This window comes from Dromiciops gliroides, chromosome 1 (genome assembly GCF_019393635.1).
Source record: "Dromiciops gliroides isolate mDroGli1 chromosome 1, mDroGli1.pri, whole genome shotgun sequence".
Lineage (NCBI taxonomy): Eukaryota > Metazoa > Chordata > Mammalia > Microbiotheria > Microbiotheriidae > Dromiciops > Dromiciops gliroides.
The window spans coordinates 253,605,600-253,619,103 of NC_057861.1; the positions used below are offsets into that span (position 1 = coordinate 253,605,600).

The window sequence follows — 13,504 nt, forward strand, 5'->3', positions numbered from 1 at the left end:
AAAATACCAAATTAGGGTTTCTGGGCAACTTGACTTTAAAAAGCCACCATGACCATCAGCTCCATGATTCTTTACTGTACCCTGTGCCCAAACTTGGGCATGGGAGGAGGAGGAGGTGAAGAACAGCATGCCTCCTGCCTTCTAAGGTATTTCAGGTATCCTGCAACAATCCAGGCTCTCTTCACAGCAGTCCAGTGAGGGACCCAGCAGAGTCATGCATGCAGGCTCTTTGACAGAGGACCCATATGCTCACTTGGAAACCTCCTCTGAGTTTTCAAGGCACAGCCACACACTCCACGCTGGTTAGAATACTCTCTGCCCTCTCTGAATGTAAGCCAGAGAGGGAATGGAAGGATGTAGGTGTGGGAACATGGTGGGGAAGGGCTAAGAAACCTCGTTCTGTGAATAGCTATATTTGAGACACAAGAGAAGCACACCACTTTAAATATGGATTCCATTATATTCATTAAGTGTATGAAGATGCTTTGGTCATTCAGGTACATCGAGTCTCATTGTTCCTAGAAAGAACATGATCCAGGATCATCAGGGCAGATCTTGACTGTTCCTCGACAGCAAAGTTATTCCTGGGCACGTTTCTTCATGGAAAAGATATAAATGTTCAAGTGTTGACTTAATTGTCTCCCCTAGAAGACATGGAAAAAAAAGTTAGAGAATGTTACCTGACTTCCTTTTCCAGCTTTAGAACAATATTGTCCCAAAACCCATCCCTTAGGGATAACCCTAGATCAACATAGACAAAAAGATTATTCCTCAGATGCAGTGCAGTGCAGTGGAAAGAACACTGGATTTAGAGACAAAGGACCTTGTTCAAATCCTGGCTTTGCCACTTACTACCTGTGTGACCCTATTCAAGTCATTTAATCTCTGGACATTGACTTCCTCATCTGTAAAACTGAGGGACTGAACTATATGATGTTTGAGGTCCCCTTTATTTCAAGATATATGACTGTCTCTCATCACTTTGTTTCACACGGAAGCAGCCATCATTGCTCCTGAGGTACTGTGACAATAGCCCTCTTCGCCTATACAAATAAGAGGAAACACAAGATCAATACCTAGTTTTGTACACTAGGAAAAATGATTTTTATGTAGACAGAAGATCTTAATTTGGATTTTAGATTTGCTTGTGTGACTTGTGTTCGTGTCTTTCAATACACTAACATAAGAGTAGCCTGTACAGTGTAGGGAAAGCCCTGGACCTAGACTCAGAAAGACCTCAGTTTGATCCTACCATAGACCCTCATTTGCCATGTGACATTACACAAATAATTTGACCTGCCAGGACCATCTGTAGGAAGAGTTTGGACTTCCTAGCTTCTAAGGTCCCTCTAGCTCCAAATCTAGAATCATATTGACGAGGTGGCCTCTAAGTCCCTTCAAGTTCTAAGTCTTTAGTCCCGTGACCACTGTTTGGCATTACATCTCCACAGCATTAAAAAAGTGTCACATTTTAGAAGCTGTGTTCTTCATTTTTAAGTTACTTTGAGCAACATTTGCTCATTTATGAGCAAATTATGAGATTCTTCAAGGTAAAGACTGTCTTTTGCCTCGTTTTATGCTTAGCACAGTGCCTGGCACATAGTAGGTACTTAATGAATGGGGTTTTTTTTGGTTTTTGGTTTTTTTTTAGTGAGGCAATTGGGGTTAAGTGACTTGCCCAGGGTCACACAGCTAGTAAGTGTTAAGTGTCTGAGGCCAGATTTGAACTCAGGTACTCCTGAATCCAGGGCCGGTGCTCTATCCACTGCGCCACCTAGCTGCCCCTTAATGAATGTTTTTGATTGATTGATTGTTAGACTGTTGATTTTTCTATCTTCATTTTTTTCACTGAAGATTTTAATCAGTCCTGTAAAATAACTGCCTTTATTATGCATAAATGATCTCTCCCTGGGAAGAATAAGCATATTTATGTCCTAAATAATTCATATGCTAAAAGAATTAACTCAAGAAATCTTCTTTTTTGTTTTTTTTGGTGAGGCAATTGGGGTTAAGTGACTTGCCCAGGGTCACACAGCTAGTAAGTGTCAATGTCTGAAGCTGGATTTGAACTCAGGGACTCCTGAATCCAGGGCCAGTGCTCTATCCACTGCACCATCTAGCTGCCCCAAGAAATCTTCTTTTAAAGTCCATTAGCCAGTTAATAACATCTCACATGCTATGGCACATGTATGTGCCCATGTGCAAACTTAACATTTATATAGATCACTTTAATGTTTGCAAAGTGCTTCATATATACCATCTTATTTGATCCTCAAAACAGCCCTTGGAGGAAGATACTGTGATGATCCCCATTTTAAAACTGAACTGATGAGGGCCATACAGCCAGTAAGTGTCTGTGGTAGGAATTGAACTCAGGTCATCCTGACTCCAAGTCCAACACCCTGTCCACTTACCACATAGCTGTCTCATAGAAAACAGTGCAGGCTTGGAGTAATGGAAGCTATCTAGGGTTGGGAGAAGGAAAGAGAGGCAGAACAAAATGTAGTCTCCTCTTTTTAAAATTCTCCTCCCTTCTTCATCTCTTCTCTGGATTGCGAGATGGAGACAGAGCAGGACAAACAGCAGCAGTTAAAGAAGGGGAAAGGACTAATGAGTGCCTGAGGCAGGTTTTGAACTCAGGTTTTCCTGACTGCAGATTCAGTACTCCAGTACTAGCTAGCCACCTCCTTTATAACTTACTTTGCTATTGCAAGGAAAGAAGACAAACCAACAAAAAGATGAGATATTTACCACACACACTCCATAGTGCACATGAGCCACTGTGGTTAATGCAGTGAAGGCCAGGAACACCGTTTCTTCCATTCTCCCAAGAAGCCCTGTTACTGCCGCAAAGACCACAAGAGCCAATGGAAACAGGAGGTAGTGGAATGATTCAGATCTGGTGTTGCTCATTTGGCAGATGATCACTCTGCACTGTTGCAACAAGAGAAAACAATCCCATTTTAAAGTTAGTTGGGGGAGCCAAAGTTGTCTAAAGGAAGCATGTTAAAAGTTAATGTTATCTATTAGGTTTCCTGCTGTTCCTGTCCAACTCTCTCCCAGGCTTCCTACTTCCTAACACCCGTACCTTCCTATTTCTGAGGACTAGAAAACCCGGACTAGAGCCAAGGGTGAAGGTTACTAGGAAATGTCTCTTTTTCTTCTATATTGGAAGAAATTTTTAAAATGTGTATATATACATATTTGGTGCTTAGTGGAATAAATTTTATTAAATTTTCTTGATAAACAGCATTCTCTCAGAATTTTAAACTTATTTCCAAAATTTGCCCCATTCTGGTTTGTTCAGACTTCTCAAAAGCACAGGCAAATGACAAGTGATAAGCTTCCTGCTTAGTGCTAAGGCAGGAAAACTTTGTCAAGGTACTACTTGGTAATATAAAGTAATAGCCAGTTCTGTCTAGTGTTGTCATGTTTCAGTTGTGTCCAACTCTGTAACCCTATTTTGAATTTTCTTGGCAAAGATACTAGAGTGGTTTGCTATTTCCTTCTCCAGCTCATATTACAGATGAGGAAACATGGAAAACAGGGTTAAATAACTTGCCCAGGGTCACACAGCAAGTAAGCGTCTAAGGCCAGAAAATGGCTCTTAACTTCCACCCTGCCACTCTATCCACTCACTATGCCACCTACTAGTACTACTCCTCTAAACCTCCTCTTCACCTATGTGGGAAGACATCTCATTGAATTTAATACTGAACTTTCTTCCTATTGGCAATGCTTCTCCAATGAATTGAACATTCGCCAGACCCCCAGAAGCTACAAGTGCAGAAAACACTGGTCGCACAAAGGGCAAGGACCTTCCATACACACAGGGGAAAGGGGGCCGGCTCTGGCTGGAGGTACAATAGCTATGGTGGTTGGATAAAGGCTAATTTTCTGAAAGTAGCCGCAGACCACAAAGAAGATGAGATTGGGGTATATATTAAGCTCAACTGTAGATCTAAGAGGATGCAAGTCATTAAAACTGTAAGTATTTGACATTGGAGGAAACAAGAAGAGGAAAAGCCAAATGATCCATTCTAGCTTCTTATTTTTTTGTCTCCATAATAAAAATTTTAATATTTAATTTGAAACTTTAAAAAAAATATATTGGGCAGCTAGATGGCACAGTGGATAGAGCACCGGCCCTGGAGTCAGGAGGACCTGAGTTCAAATCAGGCCTCAGACACTTAACACTTACTGGCCGTGTGACCCTGGGCAAGTCACTTAACCCCAACTGCCTCACCAAAAAAAAATTTAGAGTAGAAAGGGAACTAAGTTTAATCCCCTCATTTTACAGATGAGAAAACTGAGGCACAAGGAGGTTGTTTCTTGTGCCTCCTCTCCATATTCAGCTAAGGAGGGGAGGGACACCCCTGTACCTGGGCAGATGTAAGCTCGGGATGCCCTCTCCCTAATGGGGAAGCCAGCAGCTTCTGAACCTACACTCACTACCTTGGTCTCTTCTCACCAAATGCTAGTTATACAAAACACCATTACAAACACTGAATAGTGAGTAAACCCATTTATCCAAACAAATAGCAGAAATTGGAGAAGTTATACCGATTAGAATATACCAAAAATACACAAGTGAATGATTTCTTTAGATAGGAGCAAAAGGAGATCTTGGTCCAACCAGGAGAGAAGTCCCAATGTTATCCAAAGGGGCAACTCTCCAGATTCTCTAAAGAGCCAAGCTGGAAGTCCAGGTACATGTTAAATACCTAACTTCACCTACATCTTTGCCTTCTAAAATCTACCTCTCTCTCTCAACCCACAGAAAATGCCTCCAATCTGGAGCACAAGGCAGCACAAGGATGCTCCTTCTCTACCCATCTTTATGAGAGCCAGGTTACAGTCACACAAACAGAATAGTATAGTGGAAAAAAAATGCTAGAATAAAACTTCCTGGGTTTAAATCCTAACTTGGGTACTTATTGCTGGATGACCTTGGTCATCCTTGTCTCTCTTGGTCTTTTTCTCTCCTCTGTAAAAAGGAAAGAATGAGGGCAGCTAGGTGGCGCAGTACCTGAGTACCTGAGTTCAAATCCAGCCTCAGACACTTAACACTTACTAGCTGTGTGACCCTGGGCAAGTCACTTAACCCCAATCGCCTCACTTTAAAAAAAAAAAAAAAAGGAAAGAATTGCACCATATGGTTTATAGGTTCTTAATTCCAGTTCTGAATCTATGATCTTAGGATAATATAGGTGGTAAGAAACAGCTGTCAATCAAACTCAGGTCTTTTGACTCTAGATTCAGTGTTCACTCCAAGTGTCAGGTATGAAATTAAATATGTACAATTGAAATGAAATTAAAAATAAAATAATGGGGAAAACTAAATTTAAAAGTTATTGGTGTGGGGGCAGCTAGATGGCGCAGTGGATAAAGCACCGGCCCTGGATTCAGGAGTACCTGAGTTCAAATCCGGCCTCAGACACTTACTAGCTGTGTGACCCTGGGCAAGTCACTTAACCCTCATTGCCCTGCTAAAATTTTTAAAAAAAAAAAGTTATTGGTGATGTGACTTTTATAACAACAGTTTTAGTTGAATGGTAAATGTGGGATTTAGATTGTAGGAAGTCAAGCTGGGAGTGGGTGAATAGAGATAAATATAATTTCTTATATCTGAGTTTAAAAAATCAACTTCACAGATACAAGATAGGGAAGTCTCGTTATATAGCAGTTCAACTGAAAAAAAAAAAGATCTGGAGACTAGTGGCACACAAAAAAGCTAATGTAATCCTTAAATTAATCTACAGCTAAATTTAGAAGAATGTCCAGAAAAAAATAGAGATGATAATACTGTGTTCTTTCTGTGTGACAGCTGAAGTATTGTATTGAGTTCTGGGTGTTACAGTCTAGAAAGTATATTGTTAAATGAAGAACATCTGGAAGAGAGAGAATAAAAAAAGTTGAAGAGCCTCAAAATCATACCACATGAGGATTAGGTGAAGAAAATGGTATTGATTAGTACGGAAAAGGAATGGGGGGGGAAGGATATGTTCGATATCTCCAAGTATCTGAACTGTCACCTGGATAAGAGATATGCCTTGTTCTGTTCAGCACACAGAGCATAACTAGGAAGAAAAAGTATGAGTTGCAGAGATATAAATGAGGCTTTACTTAAGGGAAATTCCCCCAAATAGAGTTTTATAAATATGGAAAGGACTGCCTCAAGTGATAATGTTTCCCCTCACTGGAGGTACACTTAGTTTTTTTTGTTTTGTTTTAGTGAGGCAATTGGGGTTAAGTGACTTGCCCAGGGTCACACAGCTAGTAAGTGTTACGTGTCTGACCCTGGATTTGAACTCAGGTACTCCTGACTCCAGGGCTGGTGCTCTATCCACTGCGTCACCTAGCTGACCTAGAGGTACACTTAGAAGAGATTCTTGTTCAAATACAGGTTCCATAAGGTGTCCCAGGGTCCCTTCCAATTCAGGTATTCCATAATTATGTATGATTCTGGGAAGGGAAGGGGAAAGGAAGGGGTAATTTATTAAGTACTTAATATGTGCCAGGTACTTTACAACTGATGCATTTCATCTTCACAACAACCTTGTGAGGTAGGTGGTATTATCACTATTTTACAGTTGAGGAAACTGATGAGTGTGGTGGGTATAAGGAATTAAGAGCATCTCAGCTACTGCTAACCATCATGGGAGGACTGAAGTTTTGTGTGTTTTTTCCTTTAAGGTGTCAAGAAACAAATGTGTGATCTAAGGTAAATATTAACTTATCTATAATTCTCAAACTATGGAAAGTAAATATTCATGCTAAAGCAACACTTGTTCCATTACTTGCTACTGGGTAAAAATAACGAAACTCCCAAGTATAAGAATCTCAAGGAGAAAAAAAAATTGCCATGACAACATACGCTTGGCCTCCACAGGAAATATAAATAGGAACAACCGACCAGAACCAGAAAATTAAAGGAAAATGTGACTTTTTCTAATTTGGAAACATGATTTCAGTTACCATATTTTATTTCATTTAACTCAAACATGAGAGCAGGCAAATGTTATTTACCCCCCTGGTCATAGGAAGCAGGGAGAATGTTGATACCGAGATCTGAAACTGAAGAGTTGGGAAATAGATCATTTGAGAATGGTGGCTTCCACAGCATATTTTGGGGAAAAAAATGAAAACAAACAGGTGGTTATTAATTAAAATAAACCTTCTAGATTACTTTCTCCGATAACGATGTCCTGGCCCTCATCAACTTACTTTCAAACTGTTTGCCTAGTTTCACAAATAGAAACTTTTATCTCTAACACCATAAAAATGATGAAATGGAAATAATTATATAGCACTTTACAAATATTATTTCATTTTATTCTCTCAACAACCCTTGGAGGTAGATATTATTACTATCCCCACATTTCAGATAAGGAAACTGAGGAAGAAAGAGATTAAATTATTTCCTCAGGGTCACACAGAAGTATCTGAGGCTAGACTTGAACTCAGGTCTTCCTAATTCCAAATCTGGTGCTCCATACACTGTGCCACCTAGCTACCTAGAGTTACTGGATTTGGAATTAGATCAACCAGGATTTGAATCCCTGCTCTGCTACTTAAAACCTATATAGCTTTGGGCAGGTTGTTAGCCTCTCTGGACCTCAGTTTCCTCCTCATCTGTAAAGTAAGGGGCTTAGACTAGATGAGGTCTGAGGCCTCTTTCAGTTCTAAATGAGTTCTTATGATGCATGGAAGCCCACTAAATGGCAGACTATATAGTCCAGTCAATGCTCAACATTCGCCCTTACAAATTCAAGAATCTGCCTGATTTTATTGGGAACCTCATTTTCACTTTTGCGTTGGCAACCACGATAGGCAAGTTTAATGCACAGCTGGTATCCAACTAGGCACTTGAATGGTCTAGTTCACCCTAGAGTTCCTCATGCATCAGTTGCCTATTTTCATTGTTTGCCTTGAAAACTCAAGTTTTTTTATTGCAATTATGTAGTTCAAGTCCTTTGGGCTCTAAGCCCAAGTGTTCAAAGTCAATGATTCAGTTTAATGAGAAAATAAAAGTATTAGATAAACTTTGTGCCCAAATGTCTGCAGCTGCTCTGGGCCTAATTGACCAGCTGACTAGAGACACAGAGGCTGCCAATCCCATCATCAATCACAGCCTCAAGATTAAACAACTCATCCCTACCATGCTCCCATACTCCAAGACCCTTAATGATCTCAAATAGGCCATGAAGTAGCCATGGCTGATGGATTATTTTAAGCCAGTGCATCCTTCACAATCTCCACCACCAACCACCAGCTATGAAGGATTAAGTGTCAAGGGTGATGCTGAGACCTCTCCAGTCTCAACATCTTCCAATGGAAGTGACTGAAGTCCCTTCAACTTCTTCCTTGGTTTTCAGAGGACAGCCAAGGTAAAGAGATTTACAGCTGTACAGTATATAGCAAAGGTTCTTAAACTGTGGGTTGCAACCCCATATGGGGTCACTTAACAGAATGTGGGAGTTGTGAAAAGTTTGGCAACAGTAAAAGGTTATGTGTACCTATTTTATATACCTATAGACCCAGGGTTATATAAACATTTCTTGGATGAAAGGGGTCACAAGAGGAAAAAGTTTAAGAAGCCCTGGTATATAGTACAACACCCTCGCACTGCCTTCTGACACAGTGGAAGGCAAGATTCGGGTTAAAAAATATTTTAGTTTTAAGAATTTTATTTGCTGGACAATATTTATGATACTATAGATTTCGTGTGTTATGAAAAGTGAATATTGTCTGAAATCAATGTTTTTGGTTTTGCGGGTTTTTTTTAAAAATTGAGATGTTAGCACAAAAGGTCACAGAATTCTAGGGAATTACTACTGAAAAAATGTTTTGCATCTTACCAATTTTATTTTGTATACTCTATTTTATGGGTTATTTCATGGTTACTGTCTTAGGAAAAGTGCAAATTATCAGAATGAAAGTTTTGTTATAAAGAAGTATGTAAAGAAAAGTGTATTTTCAACAATCTCTTATGAAAAATTCCAGTTTTAGGTGGTCATGGGAACCTAACCCCCTATTTCCCATAGGTTTAATGGATCAACATTTGCATTTTTTACTTTTGTGCTCATTTTCTAGGAATGTAATTACCCCCATTAAAGTTGAGGATTGGATATATGTTAAAATTCATATTAGGTAGTTAGTTATTAATAGATCTCTAGCTTGCAGGGTTAAAAGTTGTAAGGGAGGGGCAGTTAGGTGGCACAGTGGATAAAGCACCAGCCTTGGATTCAAGAGGACCAGAGTTCAAATCCGGCCTCACACACTTGACACTTACTAGCTTGTGTGACCCTGGGCAAGTCACTTAACCCCCACTGCCACACACACACACACACAAAAAAAGTTGTAAGGAACCAAAGATCCCTACCTTTTCTCCAACTTTTCCCACTACCACAACAACGCCTGGTTCCTTCCTTCTAAAGAATTTATATTTTCACTCATTCAACAATAGTCTTCATTGGAGAGGTTGGGAAGAAGTAGGAGAGTAACAGATATCCCTATTTCTCTAGTTATACCCTGAGATCTGTTGGGAACTTGACAGGCCACAGCCCAAACACATATCTTTAAATTCCAAAGAATCTAGAGGATGGGGGGTTAGAGAACCAAGAACCTGGTCCTTTGCTCCACTGTGTGACTTCCATTTTGATGGTAGAGGTGAAGATCCAGATAATTCTACATCAGGAAATTCATAACTGCAAACATTACTTCTTATGGAAAATGATGCCAAATAAAAACATTTCCCCCAATAGTGCCACAGTTCCTTTCCATGCAAGTCAAAGGTCTACTTTTTTTTACCCATGATGATAAATCACACAGCTGTAACGATTGGAATAACGCCACCTGCTGGAGACTTACTGTAGAAGAGTTCTGCCCATGGCTGATGTATATTAGTCACTTTTGGGGGGGGGGGAGTCTGCGTGATTTTTCTTTCTTTCTTTTTTTTTTTTTTTAGTGAGGCAATTGGGGTTAAGTGACTTGCCCAGGGTCACACAGCTAGTAAGTATTAAGTGTCTGAGGCCGGATTTAAACTCAGGTCCTCCTGACTCCAGGGCCAGTGCCCTATCCACTGCGTCACCTAGCTGCCCCCACAGCTGATGTATATTAGTGGAGGAATTTCTTTACTGAGAGCTTCCTATAGTTTGAAATCAAAGGCCAAGTCCAAAAAAACCCTCATCTATTAAATTACTTTTCCCAACAAGGATGCCCTTGCCTCTTGTGTAAGGCAGGAAAAAGAAAATTCAAGTGAAGCACACCATTTTGCTAATACTTGATTCCTCTCCACATACTCTTTGATGCAGCTATATTGGCCAGATTGCTATTGCTCACACACACCACTCCATCTACCAACCCCATGCCTTTTGCATTAGCTGTCCCCCCACCTGCCTAGAATGCTCTTTTTTCACTTCTACCTCCTAGCTTTTCTGCCTTTCTATAAGATTCAGCTCAAATCCCACCTGGGAGGCATTTCCCAGTCTCCCTTCTGCTAATGCCTTCCCTGAGGTTACCTTCCACTTACACTGTACATCTCTTGGAAGTATCTCATTCTTTACACAGTCTCTTCCAATTATAATATGAGCTTCTTGAAAGCAGGAACTGCTTCTTGTTTTTCTGTGTATTCCCAATGCTTAGCACACAGTAAGCACTTGATAAATGCTTGTTGGCTAAGGACCATTTTAAAGTAATAAGCCAATGTACCAAATTCAGACTCAGTCCCACTGAATCCTCTATATTGAGTCATGCCTACATGCCTCAAAAGAAGCCATTTGATTTAGATTCAGCATCTGGGCACTTTGGGTCTCAGAATCATCTCAAGAGACACCAATCTACTTTTTGGGTGACTAGGTGGCAGTTAGAGCACCAGACCTAGGATCAGGAATTTGTTGTTATTGTTGTTCAGTCATTTTTAGTTATGTCCAACTCTTTGGGACCCCATTTGGGGTTTCCTTTGCAAAGATACTAGAGTGGTTTGCTAGTTCCCTCTCCAGACCATTTTACCAATGTGGAAACTAAGGCAAACAGTGTTAAGTGACTTATGTAGGGTCACACAGCTAATCAGGACGACCTGAATTCAATCCAACCTGAGATACTTATTAGCTGTGTCACTCTGAGCAAGTCATTCTAACCTGTTTTCCTCAGTTTCCTCATCTGTAAAATGGGGATAATAATAGCACCATAAAGTGAAATGATCATTGTAAAGGGCTTAGCATAGTGCCTAGCATATACTAAGTGCTCTATTATAAAGGTCAGTTATTATTATTATTTCTGTCGTTATTATTTTACTACTTAGGCAAAATCATTAAGGTTGAGAGGAAAATGCAGAAGGCCTAGGCCTAAGCCATCCTGTCTCTAGTCAGGATCTGAATCAATGCCATTTCTTTTTTTTTTTTTTTTAAAGTGAGGCAATTGGGTTAAGTGACTTGCCCAGGGTCACACAGCTAGTAAGTGTTAAGTGTCTGAAGCCGGATTTGAACTCAGGTCCTCCTGACTCCAGGGCTGGTGCTCTATCCACTGTGCCATCTAGCTGCCCCGCTGCCATTTCTAAAAGATTACAGATATACAATGCCTAAGGCACACAGTGCCCCATTTATACAAAAGCAAGACTGGTTAGAGAATTGTGAAAAACATTTTAGATGAGTGCTTTCTCACCAAACTAGGCAAATGTGAATCTTTAGGATACTTACAGCAACACTGGAGAAGGCAACACCAACCATAAATAAAAATAATCTGGGCTGCTTGATTAATATATCACATGGAGATAAAGTCACCCAAACAGTCAGGAGGAAAAACAAGAGGGCAGGAGACACCAAAGGCAGCAAAGCTTCATATAAAGAATCCTTCTTCAGTGTTTTCATCTGGTATGCCCTACAACATGGAAAAATAAAAATGCTGCTTTCAACATTAGAACATGGAATTAGAGAACTAGACTGAGGTTGAGGAGACCTGAATTCTGGGCTCTGTTAGTAAAATGACCTTGTGACCCCTGATAAGTCATTTAAATTCTATGAGCTGCATCTGGAAAACAAGGATCAATCTAATATTCTGTTTAATAGGGAAGTTTTATATATGTCACATATGGATTGTCAAATGTAAGCAATTAGAGCAAAATAACACAGAAAAATATATAATCATAGAACTCCGAGCTGGAAGAGACTTAGAGAATACTTAGTTCAATATGCTGTTTCACAAATAAGGAAACCGAGGCTCAGAGAAGTTGACTTTCCCAAAGTGTTACCAATTAACTACCTGTGTGATATCAGTTCTTTATGTCTAAGTCATGTACCTATTTTGAGCTTATCTTGGTATACAATGTGAGATACTGTTCTATACCTAGTTTCTGCTAGAATGCTTTCCTGTTTTACAACAGTTGTTGGTCCAATAGTGAGGGTTCTTATACCAGTAGCTGGGATCTTTGGATATATCAAAATGTACTTTCTTGCTTCTCCATATTATATACCTAATGTGCTTCATTGATAACCTTTTTATAAAATTTTTTAACCAGTATCAAAGTCTTTTGATGATTATTGCTTTATAGTATAATATGAGATCTAGTAGTGCTAGACCCCCTTCCAACTGTTTTTTTTTTCATTATTTTCCTTGAGGTTCTTGACTTTTTTTTTTTTACTCAAGACAAATTGTGTTATTTTTTTAATTCAATAAAATAATCCTCTGGTATTTTGATTATTATGGCACTGAATAAGTAAATTAATTTAAGTAGTATTATCATTTTTATTATATTTGCTCAGCCATGAGCAATTAATATTTCTCTAATTATTTTGATCTGTCTTTATTTGTGCAGAGTGTTTTATAGAATATTCAGATAGTTACTATGCATTTAGGCAGGTAGACTTCCAAGTATTTGATACTTTCTGAAGTTATTATAATGGAATTTCTCTTTCTATCTCTTCCCGCTTGATTTTGTTGGCAATATAGAGAAATGCTGGTGATTTCTGTGTTTTTATTTTATATCCCACAAGTCTACTGAAATTGTTAACTGTTTCAATTAGTTTTTTAGTTGATTCTCTTGGGTTCTCTAAACCATTATATCATCTGCAAAAAAAAAAAAAACTGGTAATTTTGTCTATTTGCCTATGCTTATTTCTTCTATTTGTCTTTCTTGTCTTATTGCTACAGCTAGCATTTTAAGCACTATTTTGAATAATAATAGTAATAATGGGTATCCTTGCTTTATTCCTGATTTTATTGGAAGCACTGCTTGTTTATCCCCATTATTACAGAGACAGATAATACTCAATCTTGGTTTTAGATAGATTTACTTTATCGTGTTAAGGAAAGGTTCATCTATTCCTATGTTTTCTAGCATTTTTTATTTTATTTTATTTTTATTTTTTTGGTGGGCAATGAGAGTTAAGTGACTTGCCCAGGGTCACACAGCTAGAAAGTGTCACTGGTCTGAGGCTGGATTTGAACTCAGGTCCTCCTGAATCCAGGGCCGGTGCTTTATCCACTGTGCCATCTAGCTGCCCCC

The 13,504-nt window shown here is 39.3% G+C and overlaps 1 protein-coding gene across 1 annotated transcript in view; it reads right to left on the reverse strand.

Annotated features, from left to right (window-relative positions):
* Window positions 1-440: 440 nt before the first annotated feature.
* The window catches only part of LOC122748048 (ethanolaminephosphotransferase 1-like), a 166,027-nt gene continuing 152,963 nt past the window's right edge, over window positions 441-13,504 (reverse strand). The window contains exons 10-12 of the mRNA XM_043993781.1: window positions 11,700-11,880; window positions 2,752-2,934; window positions 441-644 (exon numbers count right to left, since the gene is read on the reverse strand). Of these exons, the coding sequence (XP_043849716.1) occupies window positions 579-644; window positions 2,752-2,934; window positions 11,700-11,880 (430 nt within the window). The 3' untranslated portion in view covers window positions 441-578. The remainder of the gene's footprint in view (window positions 645-2,751; window positions 2,935-11,699; window positions 11,881-13,504) is intronic.